Raw genomic sequence first — 19811 nt, forward strand, 5'->3', positions numbered from 1 at the left:
TCAACAGTTTGAGGTACAGAATGCTGCCGGAGCAAAAGAAACAGAGCCCAAAGCGGCACGCTATGGCTGATTGGTATTTTCGTTTCGGTCTCCGTTGTGTACTTCTTCGAATTCGAACATCGGATGTACCACTTCCCCCCAGCACCACAAACATGTCTTAGTTCCGTCTTGTCGTCCGCATGCGCAACGCTCTCTTTGGTCAACAAAGGATGCGTCAAGATCATGTTCTTCAGTTTCGTAGCAGCGCAGGCACAACCACCGGTCAAGAAAGTGATTGCGTAAAGTACACTGGCATTGAGAAGTTTGAGGACTCTCTTGACCCTGGGTCGCGATGGATGGCCGGCATTCATCGCAGAACCATCGTTTCCTCTGCTCCGCCGTTTGGTATAAAGCTCGAAGGACCGGCGAAGGATGAGCGACGCTTGAAGACGCTGATGCAGCCAACGTGTGGCTCCCTAGATCCATTTCTAGAAGATCTTCGACACTTTCAGGTAGACCAAAACTATCTTCCTCAAACGGAACGTCGATGAAGCCTTGATCATGATATGGTGCTTGCAGACTGTTTGAAGGATCCTGCCACTGCGACCCAGCTTCGTCACTATCCATGTGATGTGGGCTGAGGATTGGCACCTCGAGAGGTGACAGCAGAATGAAGCCGCTGAAGTTGGGCAGTTCATCCTCATCGCAAGGTGTTTCGTATATGCTCTGGTAGACGCAGTGAATGCGGCATTCGTCGCAAGTGCTGACTTTACATCTGGCACAGGGCCGGCACTCTGTGGTAGACTCTTTTGCTCCACACTTTATGGTTTCTGTACAATCGTAAGCGTAGAAGAAAGTAGACTTCTTGTGACGCTTGTTGCGGACATGTACACCTCGACCGGAGCATTTGAGCTTCCCTAACAAATTTTCTAGGCTACCAGGTTGTGGTAAGATCGCTTCATGGGTGGATCTTGAACATAACAACAGTGCCAGTAAGTCGTCTGGATATAGGCTGGATACGATCATTTCCAGTAAGCCATATTGGTGGAAGACCTCCATGATTGGACACCTTTGTCTGGACTCGGACGGACTATTGTTTCGGGTCTTCTTGTGGGCCTCGATTAGCGTGCACCCTGGCCTCTTACGCTTCAGCGTCTCCATAGTCTTTGAGTTGTGATAGTCTTGTTTCTAGATGTTCTCTACTTCCGTCGTCCTACCGGTTGATACGTGTTGGCCCAATGACCAGGGAGCGGATGAAATCTTGTTACTTCTGAAGAACAATGAGCGGGGACAACAAGGATAGTAGAGTTTATGTTGAAGTCATCGTGGGCCAGCAAATCCGGAGTGAGAGTACCGGCTCATGAGTACGGGCAAGTCCGCACGACGACGGGAAACGCATCTCAAGGCGACGTACTTGTCTCACACGCTACAGCGTGTATATAGCCTTCCGCGCTTCCGATAGCGCTTAGCAGCCTACAATGTCCAGATCTGGATCCATCTTGGCGTTGTGTAGGTGACGATGTTGTGGAGAAGCTGCACGAACGGGAAGAAGTTGAAAATGGCGCAGTGTTACCAACGCTTAGCAGTAAAGTGGGGCTTGCACTTGTGAAGCAAGGCGCCTCGTTGAAAGAAGATGGAAATGTCCTTAGTCTCGTCTATTTTGTGCATCGTGAAATGGAAAGTGCGGTGCCGGAGAATTACGGAACAATGTTCCGATCATAGCCGATTGACGAATGAGCGGCGATGACATAATAGTGCCTCGGTGATTGCTTCTTCCCGTTCCTCTCACCCATTTTCCAATAAGCGATACATCACGACAATCGTGTACTACCTCTTCAGTGCTGCTTGCCCCCATCTCACCGCATGCTGTTCGCAGATATAGCATCTTGCGAGTTAGTCTGCAGTATATGTTTTCGCGATGCTACATCTCAACACTTTTTTTTCTGGTTGCATTCACTCAGGACAATGACTTCACGAAAAAAAGCCATTAGTCCGCCTAAACTTGTAGTCAATGATTCCCCATCACGGTAGAGGTGCTTGGATGGAGCAGTAGTTTGATTGATTTTGTCTCCTCATCTAATTTCACTATTGATTCGAGATTCTCCTCGTTGATCACGTCGCAAGCCTCCTTGCTCTAGTTCTGATGTTCCAATATCACGATGATACCAATCTCGTCTGCTCGCTACCACTTCGAGTCGTCCTCATTTCTTCTCGTCGGGAATGGAGTAGCAGCAACCGATGTCGAGCACGTTGTAGAAAGTACAGTCGCGCTGAACATAGAAGCCGCCCTTCTTGTAGCAAGTCGCTTTGGTCGTGCAGATACCGGATGGGTCTGATCTTCCACAAGGCGCTGGGTACGGATCTTTTGGTGCACCAAGGGCGAGAGACGTGATCGCAGCCATGATGATGAGAGGCTTCATTCTGAAATGCGATAACCGTTGGTGCACTGTTTTTCGTGGAGATGTTGGGGGGTGATGCCTCGCGAAGATATGTAGAGGTAAGTATGTCGACAACTTGGTATGTGACGGCTGTTGTTGTTACGAAACCCGAGGGTTTATATATACAACAGAACCATATTTGCGACGCCGCTGACATAGCTGTAGAACACAATAGTGCTTCACTTCATCTGCAGTAAAGACCATAATTAGCTGAGCCTACACGACCAAATACAGGATCCCAAGATCTGACCAATCCAGGCAGTTCCATGACCACTAGTCGTCACGATTTATTTTGCGTATCTCTAGCAGACATATCATCAGGTTATGCTCTGGGCCAATGTGAGCTTCCACTTGTGAACCTCGCGATAGCGCTCATATGCGTAAATTGCATCGCAGCTCTTAGCGAGAAGATCAATATATCCTCCCCGGATTCTCGTATTCCCCAGGACGTATGATAAGGCCCCACATGCGAGCTAGACATTCTGCCATATGAAGGACTTCGTACTGTCGTTTACGACCAGGATACCAGATACCTATGACGTCGCTGTATCTCGTGGCGCTAGACTCTATTATCTTGCCTTAACTACGATTGTGTTGAGGCGGAGGGACCGAGGATATCAGTGATAGTTACAGCTGCAAGTCCAGATTCTCGCCACGTTGGACCCCTGCTTCACGCTCGCTCCCGGGATCCGGTATTGTGTCAAACCACAGTGTAACACAAAAATTGCCAAGTATTCAGTCCAGAATGAACTACTCCATATTCATTGGCTAGTGTTTTTTGCATCTTTGATCCCCGGATTGACTAGTAACAGCGCGGTGCTTTTGTTTCTGACTTTACTGCCTGATTGGGATTCGACATGGCCGTTGCCTCCAATATGCGGCGTGATGATGTTGCATCACAGGAACACAGTGCGCCACCATCGGTCTAGCCCTTTGACAGATACAAGTCGGAGGCGACTCGAGATGGTGAGGCCCATGTCTGTACTCGTCCCCTGGGTTTGGTTCCAAGCAAATGCCGTCATGTCGTTTGTGAGTCTGGAACGCCAGCTCGTTCAGAGGCGCAGCTCAATCATCTGTCTCAGCTCGACGTGTTTCTCGAGGGGCATGGGGGCCCTAGTTGACCAGCGGTTCCGCCGCGCTGAGTGCGATTGCAGCGACCAAAAGTTGGAAGAGCTACTAAAGGGATGTGCCGCTGTCTTGTAGACGACGGCAGTCGCACCAAAATAGTTCAAACATCGGTGCACTGATCCGAGGTTTGGTGCGCCCGCTGTCGGACACGCTAAAAATCGCGCAGTACGTCACGTACGCGCATTTGGCCAGGAAGTCAGCCTCACGTAGCTCTGCTGACAACACCGGACGTAGCCGTAAGGCTGTGGGTTACAACAGGGTGGCCAGCGTCACCGTTGCCAAACATGGATGCGCTATTAAAGATATTCCTGGTCGATTTGCTCGAACAGCGCATTGCACTGCACTCTCAACACAAATTTTCACTACACCAGGGCCCGTGTGCAACGCCATGCCCGAAAGGAAGTTCGCTACGACACGCCCGGTAAGCTTCTAGAATGTCAGTAATCGAATCATATAACTGTTCGCTTATCTATACCGAGCACAGCCGGTCTTTCCATAGAAGCAGCTTTCTTCCACGGAGCTTCTAGCGCCGTGAAGTTTTTCGGGCAGACTAGCTGGCGTCAGGGACCGCCGGCGGTCAACGGCGGCACTCAGCCATGATTGGTCGGCGCCGGCACCTCCAGTAGGCAGGATCAACCGACCTGCAGCCGCATCTCCACCTTTTGTTCCCAGCATCAGCCGCATCCATTCCCACGACATCATTCTGTATGGACTTTATATTTCTGTACTTCGTTTGATTGTCGTCTACTTCCGATAAACTCTCCACAAACGCCACCATTCTGCTGGTGCGTGAGACCCGACCCATCCGTGTCATGACGAGAGGACGATATCCCGCGTCTCGTAAATACCGTCTATCCAAAGAGGCTAGTACCTTGGCCCCAGAATGGCCATGGCCCCACGGAAAGGAACGCGACGAGCGTGTGACCCTTGTTCTGTCAGTAAGTGTTGGACGCAGGTCAACTATCGTGACACAACTGACATTGCCTCTCATCTAGGAAAAGTGCGATGTGATGGCAACCAGCCATGTTCCAGATGCGAAGCTGCTAGCTGGGACTGCACCTACTTGAAGACGCATGGGAAAAGCGGACCAAAAGGACCACGTCGGACTACAGAAGCCGCCATTAGGAGACTGCAAGAACGCAGCAAGGGGACCCATGACGATGGGTCAAGAAGCAACAGCGAGACGAGCTTTGATGCTGGAAGCCCGAGGACTACCGATTTGCCTTATTTGGACCCGATACCCTTGATGAGCGATTCCGATGTTGACCCCAAAGCCTGGCCGGATATTTTAAGCCCAACACTGTCCGCTATCCCCCAAGAGCCCCACAGAATATCGACTGCCTGCCTATCGCATTACCTAGATATCTACCAAGCACGTGGATATGGCATATGGCCAGTCGTCGATGCCGAAGCACTCACTGCACGGCTTTTGACTCATCCCGACGATTTGGAAGCCTACGCACTAGCCACTGCGATATGTGCTGCCATAGTCAGCCAATTCTCTATAGATGCCGAGCCAGGCAGTCCACTCGAGGGCCACTATCGCGTTCCAAGCGGCACGTTCGAATCGGAAGCAAAGAAAGCAAGGAACGAGTCCGATCACTTGGAGAATGTGACTATATTCTCTTTGCTAAGTAGCTTCTTCCTACACGTTTATTCAGCAAACGTTGGGCGAATGAACGCTTCCACGGTCCTCCTCGGCGAGGCCATTTTCAAGGCACACATCATAGGCTTACATAAACCGACGTACTATGAGCTCATGACCGCCGAGCAAATACAGTATGCTTTGAGGGTCTACTGGCTTCTCTTCATCACAGAGCGAGCGCACTCCTTACAGCACGATGTGCCAACGACATTGAAGCGAGCGCCCAATCTTCCCAGGCTAGAAGACTTACATGATGGATCAGTTACACCTGCGTTCGTCCAACTTTGTCGGCTGTTCAATATCCTAGATGTCACCATAACAGCCGAACCTGCAGCTGCGCGCCACGCTCTTGCATTAGCTCAACAACAACTTAGCAGTGACGAGGACCCTCGCAGTCTTGAGAATGAGCTCCAGCGCGCAGACATCACAATGACTCAACAGTGGATGCGCATCTTCCTGTGGCAGCATGCTCTCAATGTAACGAATTTGAGCAGTCGCGCCAGTCAGGATGAGGAATTCTCATTCCGTTTCCCCGCTAAGGTCGCCCAAAACGTTCTCAGTAATCTAAGTAGCCTCTCGCGGGAAAGCGTCGAGGCGCATGGTCCAGGCATGGTACGTAACATCTCCCTGGGTGGCACAGGACATCACTGACATAATTGTAGGAGTCCAAGCTCTTCGACGTCGCCAATTCGCTTGCTGACGTTATGATGATCATGCCGTCGCTTAACCACGAGTCTCATTTCAACGTTGGTCCTAGAGATTTGATCCACTCACTAGCGCAAGTGCTCGCTTCCTTTCGTGGTGGCAACCCTGCTGTTATCAGCATATTGCAAGACAAGCTCACCATGCTTGGGCTATCCGCTGGATCGCCACAGAAATTGCTTGAGCTTTCGTCACCAGAAGAAGAACACGAAGAGTGGCACGATAGATCGATGTCTGCCCCTTCCACGTACCCGTCATCAGCCGCCGACCCGTCGATGCCGCCCCCACTTCAATCGAGCATGAGTATGGATAGAACATACTGATTTGTTCAACTCCATGAGCCAACATTCACGCAATTCAACTTTCCCGCAAAAGGCTGTGTATGCGGAGTACAGTCCCCCGCTACGACAGCCGATGCCTATGGACTTTGTTGACCTAATTTCGCAAGAAACACACAGTCCGTGCGCTGCTGCCCATCATCCAGGGTATCAAGACGATGGATCATCCGAAGTTGTACAAGTGGAAAGCTTGTCGCCCAGAGGAAATGCACAAATCTAAGCAGACCGGCTTTTTACGCACAACCATATGTATGGTGCGAGGCCCCCAAGTACGACACGCATCCTGCCGATAAGCGAGGTTCCTTGTGGAAGAAGAACATCATGCCGAGGGTGCCGCCGGGACTGTGATTCGCGAAAATTTGTCGAACCTCAAGAAAGACTGGGACAGTCACGACAAGGTTGAGACGCACAGACGCTGACGTGACGGACACGGAGCTACCGGGATGAGGAGCTAGAATTGCAAGAGCGATGGACAATCAGTCTCTTGATGCAATTGAGTTGGCGTTGAAGCTGCAGACGCCAATCTGCAGTACGCGCATTAATTAGCCTGTTGCAGAAGAGGCGGCTCGACTGCTCTGTCGTGGAGATCATCCTGGTTTAGCAGCGGAATAGAACGAGTGACGATGTATGTCCACCGGGTGTCGAAGACAAGCAGCACTCTAGAGATTATCTCGATGCATTGTTGATTCAATACGGTAGCTGTGACACTCTGAGATAGTCTCGAGTATCCGAGCTATTCGCCTGAGTAGATTCTGTCGCTAGGTATTTTCCAGCCAAGTCCATTACAATGAAAGCGTACACCACTTAGAAGTCTCGAGGTCAACGGACCAGATTTGGAGAAAGTGCTGGAATGGGAGAATCATCGCACACTAGCCGTATAGCACAAGCTCCACGAAATACCACTCCCACCAAGCCACTGGGTCCAATCTGTGTGCTCATCTACGTGACATACAAACGCTCTCCCTTCACTTCCCGGAACGTCGATATCTTCAGTCATCTCTACAGACCTTTTCGTCGAAGACAATCTCCTTTTTTAGGCTGACTACCTGCAGAAAACCCACGTCCTCGTATTCTACCGCATTATCCGCCTGCCTCTTATGACATGCCGCACCGCAAAGTTCAGGACGGCCTTTATGACCCGCGATCTGGCGAGGACAAAGATAAACTTTGCGTGTTCGCGGAACGACATGCAACTCTTCGGTCTTGTGGACTGGAAGAATCTCTTGCTGTACGTGATCGAGGCTATGAACTACGCGGATATCCAGGCTCGAAGTTTTGACTTTGATAGCGTTGAGGTATCTCTAGATATGAGTTAGCACTGTTCGAATTCGATTGACGCATGCAGCATGCCTTGTCCTTTATCCACTCGTATAGCGTGTCCATCTGAAAGTAAAGCGCCTCTGCTTGCAGGCGATTGTATAGGTCATAGTCAAAGCCGTTCATCTTGTTGTAGAAAAGAGGAAAGACTTCGGGACGGCGCATGAAGCGAAGAAGATACTCAAAGAGATCAGGGTCAGCGTCCATGAAGTATGAGCCGTCCAGCTCAGGCTCCCATGGACCGAAACGTCCGGAGAGCTGCCTCTTAAACCAGCCAGACTCAGACTTCAGCGTGTCACACGAGACTTTGAACTTGCGCCCACCAACGTCAAGCGTAAGATGTCTTGGGTAGCCGGCAGCGACAACGGTTCCTTGGACACTGAGATTAGTAGCGTCGATAAGATTGGTGGCTGTGGTATATTCAGCTTTACCGTTTTGCTGGTGTTTGCTGTCTTCGATACTAGTGGGCGCACTCATTTTGTCGGAAGGAAAAATTGCCTTTGTGGTGGCAAAGTCTTCGAGACTCATTCTGCTGATGAATAAAAGCAGTGTGCGATTTTGTGGTTCTTGTAAGCGACATGAGTCCTTGGACGTGAGAGGTTTGCTCTCAAACGCGCTAGCGGATTCACCGCTCACTGTTCGAATTCAGCTGACGAATTCGATAGTCTGGGATACTCTCCGTAAACGAAACATAGCGCGTGAGGCAATTGTCTTTCACGTTATTTCGATGCGGAGAACGAGCCTTTGCTGATGACATTCTAGATCTGCCCAAATACATGACCTAGAACCCATAATCGTTCCGAAGATTGCCATTGTAAGAACGATTCATGATAGTTTGACTTCACACCGCTCAAAGTTATGCCGAGTCTGTTTCGCTCGTCTTCCTTTATGTCTCTCATGATACATGTCTTGCCGCACTGCCTAACATGTCTTATGTCCCAGTATAGCCTCGTAGAAAGTCAAGTATGAAAGTTGACAATGCAAGCTACAACTGTCCTTTGACATACTCTTCTCGCGCCTGCCAAAGCAGCTCATCTAATTCAGTGTTCCCAACCTCACCGCCACCCACTACACCTTTTGTCTCAGCGCTATCACAGCACCCCGACCACCCATACTGCACCTTGACCCATGCAGCGTCCCATTGACTCGGTTTGAACCACAACGGAATCATCTCAAAGCCTTTGTCATGGATCGTGCTATCCCTGTACACCGCTACTGGGCACTCAGCCTGATTGCCTCTCTGACATTTATCATTACCCATTATGTAGCTATTATAGTGCATAATGCCTTAGATTCGATGTACGAGGTCAGCAAATGACTCACATACGCTTCTGACTAGGAGATACCTACTGTTGACATCGTACGGCGTATCGAGATTCAGCATCCATCCGTCGTTGGATTTCCCATAGAGAACGGATTTGGTGAAGGAGCGACCGCTAAATTCATATTTGGCAGCTATGTTGACGTCATTACAAAGCTCCGCAGTCGTCACACTGGGGTCGGATTCGCGAGCACGTGCGAGAGCGGTGGAGTAATCTGTGAGCTGTAGTGATGGAAGTACGGAGTTAGCATATATCTCCATGCATCTTAAACAGTCGGAATCTACCTTCATGCAGTCGTAGCGTACATATGTGTCGCGGTCGGATCGTCTATTTTTGGGTGTACGAAGTCAGCATATGTCTCACGCGCGGTTCGTACAGAGACACTTACTGTTGCTCGTGCATCATTCCTTGAGTGTTTTAGCTTCACGACCTTAAAATTTTTGGATGGCTGTTTACGTACCCATGACATGGCCGAATTCATGTGCAATGGTCTGAATGCTAGCCTCTTCGCCAAGCCACATGTCTAAATCCCATGGCTTTCCAGGAGAATCACCCATTCCCACAGTAGATGATGCGGCGCGTTTTCCCGCACGATCATCCTTCCAGATAGCGACTGTTTTGTATGGAACAGCCATGTTCCACTTACTATCAACTGGACTGTTCACGTCGATGCAGTACATGGGTTTCTTCCGAGGATCAATCCATTCCGAGAACATGATCTTATGACCACTAGCCTCCGAAGCCTTACCACCAAGTGCTGTGATCCAAAGTTCGGTGGCTGCTTCCACTTTCGCGATGTTGGCTTTGCGATGTTCTTCAGTACTAAATGTAGGCATGCGAAGTCAGTGTGTGTCTCACATGCAGTCTGTGCAGGAAAATTGATGACGCAGGGTATCTTGAACTGATCCTAATTTTCATAGGGTTTCGGCGGAACGATTCTCTCGGAAGACGGGCTGCCAGTCAGCATGCAGGAAAACTTACGGAAAGCAATATGGTATGACGGTGAGACCCTTGACGTAGAGGTCTGTCCATTTCTTTGGTCCGCCGCTGCCCTCATGACCCCAGATAGATGAGGCGCCTGATTGTACCCCATCATAGCTTGGAGTTTCAGTCTTGTTAGATGGGGGCAGGACGGCGCATGGACCTGAGAAGATAGGCAGTTGTTGAGGAACAACCACCCCTAGGACCTGCATGGCAGCTGCCGCGAAGATTGGGATGTATATGAGACTCATCCTGGTTGTCATACGTACGGTTGAGGAGGAATTTGTAGGAATAGAAGCGTGAAGCAAGATGTAAAAGACTTTAAGCTAGTGGAAACAGAGGCAAGCATATAATCAGAGTCGTAGAAAGATAGTACAGTGTTTGTCCTATGCGCATTGACCATACCCGTACTTGTTGTGAGCTGTAGTGACCCTACACGTGAAAGAGGCTTGCTAGTACGAAATAGTTGTTCGTTGCGCAAGGCTCCCGTACGTGATCCTCCAATCACTGGACTGAGCACAGTATCAGTGGTGGTTTGAGTGGAGCGACGGTGGGCTGTCGGATCGCAGCGAAGGTGAGGCTGCCACCAGATTTCATACTATTGTCACTTGATTATACTCCGCATCTAGTCGCATTCACTGAGGTCTAATAGAGGGCTAAAGATCTTGTTCTCGGCAGGAGAACGGCGCTAGAGATGTTACTCCTTACCAAACAGCAGCAACGCAGATTGACCATCACCACGACCAAAAGCCGTGATTGACGCGCTCATGATCGAAGTCGAGATGGCGCACTCCCCGTCCAACTCAGGGATCAAGAACTTACGCGACTTCTTTGCACGCGGCGATAGGGAAATGATCTCTCCGGAGCTCAAACAAGCACTGTCCTTGTTGCAACTATCCGGCCTCGACAACCTCGAAGAGCGCTTTCTCGCAACTACTGCATTTCTAGAGCCGTGGGCTGTGTTCCGCGATTCGATCTTCCTGTTGCGACCGGATGCAATGCCTCGTGCGACAACGATAACTAGAGAAGACCGGAAGGATGGAATCTCGCGCACAGACCTATTGTGGTTTTATACACAGTTCGATGAAGGGATACGCCGCTACGATCCACGTGCGAACAAGTACAGTGGGGAGTACACAACTGACTCCAGTTTTCATGGTGTGATCGACAAGAGCAACTGGAATGTGCAGGCGTACGAGAAGCATCTCTTCGCTTGGCTGCTGCAGGTATTCAAGGTTGGTAAATCACGCAACCCATGGGGCTTTGACTACTTTGAGCTTTGCAACATATGCATTGCCTGGGAAGCGGTGTTCGTACCGATCATTGACGCAGTCCGTACTTCCTACAGCGTCAGAGGCCGACGACACTACGGTCGCCTTGCACTCTACATCGAAGAACGATGCCCATCTGGTCTTGCATTCCCAAAGGGCAATGTGATAGTACCTGAGGGAAGCCCGATATCGCCCACTCCGTACCGAATCATTTCTTTACCCAAGAAAGTCATCGGCGATGATGGCGCTACATTCCAAAAGCGTGTTGAAGGGGCCGGCATGCTTACACGAAAGCACTACGACGACACCGAGAAGGAGCTTCGCGACGTGTATCCTCAGTACGGCGGTTTGGTTGAGCGACCTAAGTTCAAACACAAGATGGAGGAGTGGTTGAATGAGCAACGAGCACGAGCAGACCGTAGGAAGGCCGCGGAAACCAATGGTGAAGTGAAGAGTTTGCAGCCCCAGATGGTGAACCGGCACGGTAGTCGAAGCCCTATGAAGAAGAGCTCTCCCACCGAACACCACAACAAACGAAACAGAGACGGTAACGAAAGCCCGATCAGAAGATACCCGGGTAGTATTCGTCGCTCGCTGTCTCGTGGCGTGTCCAGAACGGCGTCAAAGGAAGAGCCGAAGAGTCCGTCATACGGTGGAACACGGCAAATCCATATCCATGGTGAAGGTCCAATTCACCGTGCGTCTAGCCCCCGAGACCTCTCGTTAGGTGAGAGTTGCATGAGTCTTGCTTCATTGGAATCTTCCAATACGACCTTAGTCACACCATGGCCACGCCCCAATCCAGAGCACAAGCCATCCAAGCAAAACGTCTTCACTTCGACCCATCACTTAGATTCTTCTAGCCTGTCACACAACCCCCAGACCGGACAAACACACGATGATGCAGATGTGTCAGAGTTCTCGTCCAAGGGCCAGATGGGTGCCGTACCGCAACCATTACCCCGTCAGTACCAACATGACGAGCGGGCTGCACCACAGGTGTTAGGAAGCAGGGCTTGCGCAGATGTGCGGGTGCCCAGCTATGAAGGTAGCGGTTGGGATGACGAGATCTCGTTGACGAAGCTTCACACTGTACGTGAAGGCGCTACTGATGAACCGCAATGCATTCAGCCTGCAAAGCCAGCTACAAGGCTACCCGTTCCCATCAAACCAGCTCCGTATTCTGGCGATCTTCGAATTGGTGTAAAGGACAGCCATCTCAGGCAGATACCTAAGCCTCTTCCTTGGCCAGGCACTTCTCCGCCTAAAGCAACAGCATGGCCGGGGATGGACGAGCTTATTCCGTCCGTTCCCTCTGAGAGTTCCGTGCGACAGAATTGTACCCAGGATTATGTCAGCGGTTTCCGTCCTCAGCAACTTGTGCGCGATGAGTCCGATCGCAGTATAGCCCGTATCGTTTCGAAGGAAAATATTCGCTCCGTACTCAGACATAACTCTCTGAACAGCTCAGCCGAAGATTTGACTCAGCCGCCTCCCGTATCGCTTTTGCTAGGACGCGATAGAACCGCGAGCCCTAGCGGTACCAGGCTACAGACGTACAACGCAAATCTATTTCCACGTAGAGAGGAGCGCAGGGGAACGCCGGTAGGAGGTCGAGTTGGTGCGGAAAAGAAGAGGGATGCACCCGGTGGTTCCTACGAGATGGATGACTTCAGCAGAGCGACAGATGGCCAGGGCGTGCAGAATACGACTGCAGGAAGTGATACACGATACCACGAGAGATATCATGGAATGCATGCGCCTGATGACCGCCGCAGCTTCGAGAAATGGATCTAAGAGGGCGTTGCCATCAAAACGCCACGCGATAGTTGTGCTGGTCCTTCGGCCTTGGGTAGCTTTATGCATTCTTGGATCACGTTGGGCTTCTGTGGCTGTCATCCTGGTGGTGGGACATGAAGGTTATCGGACCTCATACACATACACTCTCGATTGCGAATTGCTTCCGCGAGTGCTGGGCGATGGCAGGTTGGAGGAAGACACATAAGGTGGCTCGAAACAGAAGATAAGAAATGAAAAGAAAAATTCAAGCTGATAGCAGACAATTGCCGTGATGTACTGCGACATTGTTCCCTGGACCTCCGCCTGTGAAGACGATAAGCTGAAGTTTGATGACGCGCAGTCATCTCGGCTGCCGAAGCGTCGGGACGCGACAATGCCACGCTAGCATGAAATCAGCAACGCGTCATGGAAGTTTCTCTTACAGACACGCGACAATTTCAAGACAAGGCTATAAGCATCTCCAAATGCATGGAGTAGTCAAGTTTGTACTGATTTAGGGTCCAAGTAGTGCTCTCCAACCCTCATGCCTTACCAATCGGACCGAAACCCCCCTTTCGGAGCCATAACACTAAACGGCTACGATCTCCAACAGGCATGAGCAAAGTTGGTACAAAGAACTCGTCAAGAAAAGGTCAAGTTCTGGGGCGCGCCTGCACGAACTTATCTTGTGTGAGAACATATGTGCTGGATATGAAGATGCACTAGTCGCACTTATGCTAGACCTACTCTCAATCTTCGCATACTTGTGGTAGATCGTGACAGCTCGAAATGCATGTGAGACATACGCTGACTTGGTACCTTCGCATTGACAACTGCATAGCATTCCGATGGACTTGTACAAAAGCCTACTACCTTGGCATTTGCCTTCACACGGAGTCTCCGAATTGACCATACTTACAGTGACCTATAACGAGGATATGCCATGGCCTACATCCTCTTTGACAGACACACGTCATCAACAATACCTCGCTTCATACTCTTGAGGTAACCAGAGGAAGCCGCTGGTACCTGGTTCCCAATGCCGAATTATAAACAAGTCAAAGATTTGGTCTTGCCCCAAAAGCAGACACTACCTGCACTGAAAGTTTTCTACATCGCCCTTCAGGATGAGGGTCTTCAGAAGCTTGTGCGGATGACGCTTGACCCAGTAATACAGGACGATCGATCAGATATGGAGGATACACTCATCAGAACTGAATCTGTCACAGAGATACCTGATCCCATAAAGACTAAATCCCATGGTTGGCGTCCATACGTTGAAAAGCCTCACATACGTTGGGCTGGGCATAAGTATGTGCTTGAGCCAGGCGAGAGGTCCGTGTCTGAGTTCCACCACGCAGAGGCGAACGAGATAAGATCGCCAGAGATGTATCCTTGGTTAACAGGACTGATTGGGAATAGCGCTCAGTTAGTAACGGACGACATTTCTGACCTGTCCGTGGAGGAGGAAGACTATGGTCGCGAGTATATGATATACAAAGAATGAGTCGAGTTCATAGAGACTACCTAATTGTACAAGTCGCATGATAAGCGGTGTTCCGCCGCTTCGGATGTGCTTGTCGGAATTCCGGGCTCCGTGCACACGCCATCGTTGATGAAGAGGAACGTTCTTGGTTGCGAAACCAAACCAATAATGAACGTTCACACAAACGCGCGTATGACAAACATCCCTCTATTTGTAGGACAAGAACACCACTAGTCAGCCATCTCATGCCGCTTCGGAAGTGGTGGGGAGCGCTATAGAAGCGCTATGCCTCCTTAGGTTACGGCAGAATGGACTACCGTCATCGATCCATCACGACGGACCTATCCAGTGTCACACATCCAATCTGGCGTCTCACATCTGCTTCGACAGCATTCGTTCAACGGGACGCGAAATCAGCCTCCTGTCAGACTAGATTAGGTGAATGGAACGGGGCGTTATCATCTTGCGGATCAATAACCTCGGCCGCCCTCTAGATCCGCACCTGCTACAATCCGATCGCACGGTGCTAACATGGGCGGTCTACATTCTTCGAAGGTCGAAGAGGTCTGGAAGAGCGACGCTCGATATGCCATGGAGGCAGGAACCTTTTGCGTCGTATGTGGCAGCCCATTCGATATCGAAGGCGATGTATACAACATCGATCCCAAAGACATCCGGTTTCAGGTAAAGTATCCCCGAGGAAGCTGTTGCGAAATATTAATTTAAAACAAAACACAGTGGTTGAACAACCTTCGTCTGCTTGGTAGCATGGCCGACGTGGCCGAACACATGGTAGCCAGCGAGGGGTCGATGTAAGAAGGGGCCACGCTCATTCTTTTTCTTCTTCAGCTAAAGTTCCGAGAAGCCCGGTCAACGTTTCCGGACTGCCCGACATTTACCTCTCAGAAATCGCATCCTTCAGCTTGACTGGTTCGGGCTACTTTCGGATTGTCGACGACGCTGGACAAGATGATATCTGGTTCGACGCTCTTTCCTACACAGGCGACCATGGAACATTGTTTCCATTGCATGAGGGATGCATCGTGACGAGTTGTAGAGTTATAGAGCATCGTTATTCGACAAAAAGGGAGGTTGGACTAGAACCCACTCTCAAGATATTGTATCGACTACTGAGTACTCGCTTCGACCAACGGAAATGCTGCCCAGACGAATCAAACGAGACATCAAACGACATCTTTGATCTATGCTCCTTTTCTTCGGAATATGGTGCTAGAAGCGTGTTAGCTTTGAGCAGACTGGATTGGTGGGGTGGTAAATATGATGTAAGGTGCAACAGTACGTTTCTGAAACGGACCACTGATGATACGTAGAAATTTTATACCGACCCCATCGAAGGGAAAAGTACTGCGTCCTTTGTTCAAAGGGTATTACAAAGCTCGCCACGTAGAAGAGACGAGCCAGAGTATGTGTTGAAAGCAACACGTGAACCCCAGAGACTGGAGCGCCTTCCAACAGAGATGATGGACGCTATCTGCAGCTATCTACCAATACAATCCGTCATCGCACTACATCGCACATCGAAAGCACTCGCTCTGCGGATTCCGCTCGACTCTGTGTTCTGGCGAAACAGTCTTCGGGACGGAAGCCTCCATCCGCATATTTGGGATCTAGACACGAAGTGGATCGAGCACCATCTATCTAATCCTAATGCAGCGCTTTCAGATCCGACTGCATCATGGGATTGGAAAGTTGCTGCAAAGCTTCTTGCGACGAAACGCTTTTCGATAAGTGGATGCGACGACCGTCTACTTGATGTACCTGACGGCTTTTGGAACCGATGTAGGATCTGGGCTACTATTGAGGAGGCCCTACAGGAGCAAGACACCACGCTCCAGTGTAGAGCATCACAGCGCTGACGGAACACATCCAAGAGTGGGGTCCTGAAATTCTCCAGATGTACGAAAAGCCCACGATACCGCGGCACCAGACGAATTCGTGCTGTGAGACCATGTCGACAGCATAGAGCATCTACTCACGAGAAGAGGATTTGTGGAGCTTTATGTTCTACTTACAGTTTCTCAGTCTATTGCTCCACAACTCTACAGATGTCCAAGATGTCCAATGTGTTTACTTTCGCCGCTCCGCTAGCGATGCGACAAATTCATGCCAGCTTCCAGCGAAACTCTCGTAGAAGCCGCAGAACGCACTTGTTACAAACAGATACTCTGCTCGCTCGCAAAGCGCTATCGTTAGAGCCTTCACCTCTCCTTGTGGAACAGAATGTACTATGTACGCAGTTCGAGCACGCTTGTACGGCGAGGTAGAAAGCCACTCCTGGTATCCTTCGGTCATAAATTCCCCGTAGGATGTCTCTACAACCACCGTGATCTCGGGTCCAGGTGCCGCAAGCTCAGCGCTGACTGCTGTACCAGGATTATGAACCATCTTGGGTGTTATCAGCTCGGATTGCTCAGTCTTGTTTAAGGAAATGTTCAGACTTGCCATTTTGTTCTCGACAACACCAATAAGAGTTCGCGCTCTGCGATCGATAGCATCGAGGTACTTCTTAGCCTCTTCTGTGTACAAATTCACCGTCTCATCGACGAAGATACCTTCGACCCTCAAACGGGCGTCCTCTCTGGCTCTTCTACCGTATGTTTCGATGTCCTCTAGAACGTCTTGAACCGGTCGTCTGCAATAGGCTACCCGTACATAGCCCAAGGTCGTAACATTCGGCAATGCATTTAGCCGTGCTATTTCCCGAACATAGTCCTCATTCGGCCACCACGGTGCTGCACCTGGCCCACTATCCGGATTGATGATGACGACAAATCGAACACACGGATTTGCGGCGACGCTGAGAGAGATCAGTGAAAAAAAGGTTAATAGCAGGGGGAAGCTACGCTGTGTAAAGAGGATCCCATGCGCCGACTTGTGGGTAAATGTATAGTGGGAGGAGCACCTTTGATGGAGAGGATTGCGACATGGCTATCGAAATGAGGGTGATGCGAAGTGGAACAAGTGTCTCTTCCGAACCCAATGGAGTGCTGACTAATCGCCTCCATCCACCAGTCTCATGTTGCTCTTACCACGTGGTATTGGTCGCTGTTCTGCGCGGTGCAAAGACGCGTTCTCCGAATACAACCCATATTCGAAATTGGGATTGTTTGGCGCATCTCGGCGGAATGAAGAATACTCACCTCCATCCTCCGAAGCGCTCGGAGGAAGAGCGTGCCAAGACCTCGGATCGGTCACAGATATTACGGATGCTTACCTCTATAGGATAGTATATGTATGAGGAGTTCGCATACATTGTTTATCAACTTCCAGGCAGCTGTTACCACGACATCTTTTCATTTATAATACAGATATTGACTATACTCCGCAAGCTCAACTACCACAAACACATACAATGGACTTGCATAGAACCAAAACATCAGCTGCGTCTGATACAGCTACGCAGTATACTAGTGGTGTTACCACACCGGATGTTTTCGCGGAAGAGAAGGAACAGCAGCAGTACAAGCAGGATATGGAGGAGATCAGATCTACTCACGACGAAGCAACCAACAAAATTCAAGAGGAGTATCCTAGTGGCATGCGGCTAGTTCCCATCTTGGTCGCTGTACTGTGTGCAGTATTCCTTACTGCTCTGGACATGACCATCATTGGCACTGCTATTCCCAAGATCACCGATGAATTTCAGGGCCTCAACATGGTCTCTTGGGTGAGTTTAATACTCTAGTGATATGGACTCGAATGCCATGGTTCTAACTTACTCTAGTATGGCTCCGCGTACTTCATGACATTTGGTGGTTTCCAATCCGCATCTGGTAAATTCTACCGATACTTTCCGCTCAAGTGGTCATTCCTCGGGGCCATCTTCGTCTTTGAGATTGGAAGCTTGGTCTGTGCCGTGGCTCAGAACTCGACAACGTTCGTCGTGGGTCGCGCAATCGCTGGTGTCGGCTCTGCCGCTGTAGTAACGGGTGCGTTCACTATGGCTGCATTGTCTGCCGAGCCAAAACGACGACCAGCTCTTATGGGCCTTGTTGGTGCAGTATACGGTCTATCTAGCGTCGTCGGTCCGCTTTTGGGAGGTGTCTTTGCAGACACGGTGAGCTGGCGATGGTGGTATGTAGGCACGTTACCATAAATGTTCTACTCACCAACTGATGATGGCATAGCTTTTACATAAACCTTCCTATCGGCGGGGCCTCTGGCGCCCTGGTATTGTTCACCTACAAGACCCCACCGCAAGTCGTCGTCGTCAAAGCGACTTGGAAAGAGAAGTTTTTGCAAATGGATCCTCTCGGCATCGCCTTTGTCATGAGCGGCATCGTCGCGTACATCCTGGCACTCGAGAACGGTGGCCAGAAGAAGCCTTGGGGCAGCAGTCTTGTCATCGGTCTATTGGTAAGTTGTTACTGTATAAACTGAATTTGAGACATATACTGACTTTGTATATCCGTATGTTAGGTAGGCTTCGTGGCCATTCTGATCACCTTCATCGTATGGGAGATCTTCAATGGCGAGCGCTCGATGCTTCCACCCCGTCTTCTCCGCGAGCGCACCCTATGGCAGCCATCCGCTTTCATCTTCTTCTATTCGTCGGCGTATCTTGTACTACTGTACTATCTGCCGATCTACTTCCAGAGCGTTGACAACCGAAGCGCAATCAACTCGGGTGTACTCAACCTTCCTTTGGTCCTCGCAATGGTGATAGGCAGCATCATCAGTGGTGGTGTTGTATCGAAGACGGGCTACGCTGCACCTTTCATGAATGCAGGTGCTATCCTAGCGACTATCGCTACTGGTATGATGTATACGTTTGACATCGGCACTGGACTAGGCAAATGGATAGGATACCAGGCTCTTTATGGTATCGCAGTGGGCTTGGGCTTTCAGATGGCCATCAATACAGCTCAGGCCAACGCAACCATAGAGGACATGTCCTCGGCGACGGCAACAGTCTTTTGTACGCCCGAAAAACATATACCAATGAAAAGGACTAACGTGTTGTAGTTTTCCAAACCATCGGCGGCGCATTCTCATTGACCGCTGCCCAGTCCGGCTTCGTAAATCGCATGATTACCACACTTGCGATCACAGCACCAAACGTGGATCCGCAAGCGGTAATCGGAACTGGAGCTACTCAGCTTCGACAGACATTCAGTACCGAAGATATACCTGGCATTGTGGTGGCATACATGGCAGGAATAAAAGTCGCACTCGCTATTGCGATCGCTTTGGCGGGTGTAGCGGTCCTAGCTGCCGCACTTACACCCTTCAAAAAGCTCAACATGGAGAAGGTTCAGGCCGGAGCTGCGTAATCTTCAAGCACGGGGGCTTGCTAGGGTCGAAGGACACGTTGATGGCATTTGTTTAGTACTTCGTTGCCTATCGAGGAACATAGATTGTATTTCAAGGAGGTTCTCCCTCCTAGCTACATGGGCAGGTAGCG

At 50.2% G+C, this 19811-nt stretch overlaps 9 protein-coding genes across 9 annotated transcripts; 6 read left to right on the plus strand and 3 right to left on the minus strand.

Moving 5' to 3' along the window:
* Positions 1–60: 60 nt before the first annotated feature.
* Positions 61–1140, minus strand: GT037_002514 (uncharacterized protein; the record flags this gene model as incomplete). The annotated part of the gene is made up of 1 exon (XM_038927561.1): positions 61–1140. One exon carries the CDS (start codon positions 1138–1140, stop codon positions 61–63), a length of 1080 nt encoding a protein of 359 aa, XP_038790853.1.
* Positions 1141–4428: 3288 nt separating this feature from the next.
* On the plus strand, positions 4429–6215 carry GT037_002515 (ring-3 protein; the record flags this gene model as incomplete). Its single annotated transcript, XM_038927562.1, has 3 exons — positions 4429–4483; positions 4541–5802; positions 5853–6215. 3 exons carry the CDS (start codon positions 4429–4431, stop codon positions 6213–6215), a joined length of 1680 nt encoding a protein of 559 aa, XP_038790854.1.
* Positions 6216–6228: 13 nt separating this feature from the next.
* GT037_002516 (uncharacterized protein) lies at positions 6229–6450 on the plus strand (the record flags this gene model as incomplete). Its single annotated transcript, XM_038927563.1, has 1 exon — positions 6229–6450. The coding sequence occupies one exon, from the start codon at positions 6229–6231 to the stop codon at positions 6448–6450; it is 222 nt and encodes a 73-aa protein (XP_038790855.1).
* Positions 6451–7219: 769 nt separating this feature from the next.
* On the minus strand, positions 7220–10101 carry GT037_002517 (uncharacterized protein; the record flags this gene model as incomplete). Its single annotated transcript, XM_038927564.1, has 7 exons — positions 7220–7529; positions 7597–8182; positions 8898–9090; positions 9154–9196; positions 9258–9276; positions 9330–9691; positions 9851–10101. The coding sequence occupies 7 exons, from the start codon at positions 10099–10101 to the stop codon at positions 7220–7222; spliced, it is 1764 nt and encodes a 587-aa protein (XP_038790856.1).
* Positions 10102–10632: 531 nt separating this feature from the next.
* Positions 10633–12918, plus strand: GT037_002518 (uncharacterized protein; the record flags this gene model as incomplete). Its single annotated transcript, XM_038927565.1, has 1 exon — positions 10633–12918. One exon carries the CDS (start codon positions 10633–10635, stop codon positions 12916–12918), a length of 2286 nt encoding a protein of 761 aa, XP_038790857.1.
* Positions 12919–13939: 1021 nt separating this feature from the next.
* GT037_002519 (uncharacterized protein) lies at positions 13940–14407 on the plus strand (the record flags this gene model as incomplete). The annotated part of the gene is made up of 1 exon (XM_038927566.1): positions 13940–14407. One exon carries the CDS (start codon positions 13940–13942, stop codon positions 14405–14407), a length of 468 nt encoding a protein of 155 aa, XP_038790858.1.
* A 510-nt stretch (positions 14408–14917) lies between these two features.
* GT037_002520 (uncharacterized protein) lies at positions 14918–16263 on the plus strand (the record flags this gene model as incomplete). Its single annotated transcript, XM_038927567.1, has 4 exons — positions 14918–15070; positions 15125–15198; positions 15252–15669; positions 15718–16263. 4 exons carry the CDS (start codon positions 14918–14920, stop codon positions 16261–16263), a joined length of 1191 nt encoding a protein of 396 aa, XP_038790859.1.
* A 211-nt stretch (positions 16264–16474) lies between these two features.
* On the minus strand, positions 16475–17333 carry GT037_002521 (uncharacterized protein; the record flags this gene model as incomplete). Its single annotated transcript, XM_038927568.1, has 2 exons — positions 16475–17204; positions 17251–17333. 2 exons carry the CDS (start codon positions 17331–17333, stop codon positions 16475–16477), a joined length of 813 nt encoding a protein of 270 aa, XP_038790860.1.
* A 426-nt stretch (positions 17334–17759) lies between these two features.
* GT037_002522 (mfs general substrate transporter) lies at positions 17760–19680 on the plus strand (the record flags this gene model as incomplete). The annotated part of the gene is made up of 5 exons (XM_038927569.1): positions 17760–18074; positions 18132–18481; positions 18535–18763; positions 18827–19325; positions 19373–19680. The coding sequence occupies 5 exons, from the start codon at positions 17760–17762 to the stop codon at positions 19678–19680; spliced, it is 1701 nt and encodes a 566-aa protein (XP_038790861.1).
* Positions 19681–19811: the final 131 nt, after the last annotated feature.

Source organism: Alternaria burnsii, assembly GCF_013036055.1.
Source record: "Alternaria burnsii strain CBS107.38 chromosome Unknown 750, whole genome shotgun sequence".
Lineage (NCBI taxonomy): Eukaryota > Fungi > Ascomycota > Dothideomycetes > Pleosporales > Pleosporaceae > Alternaria > Alternaria burnsii.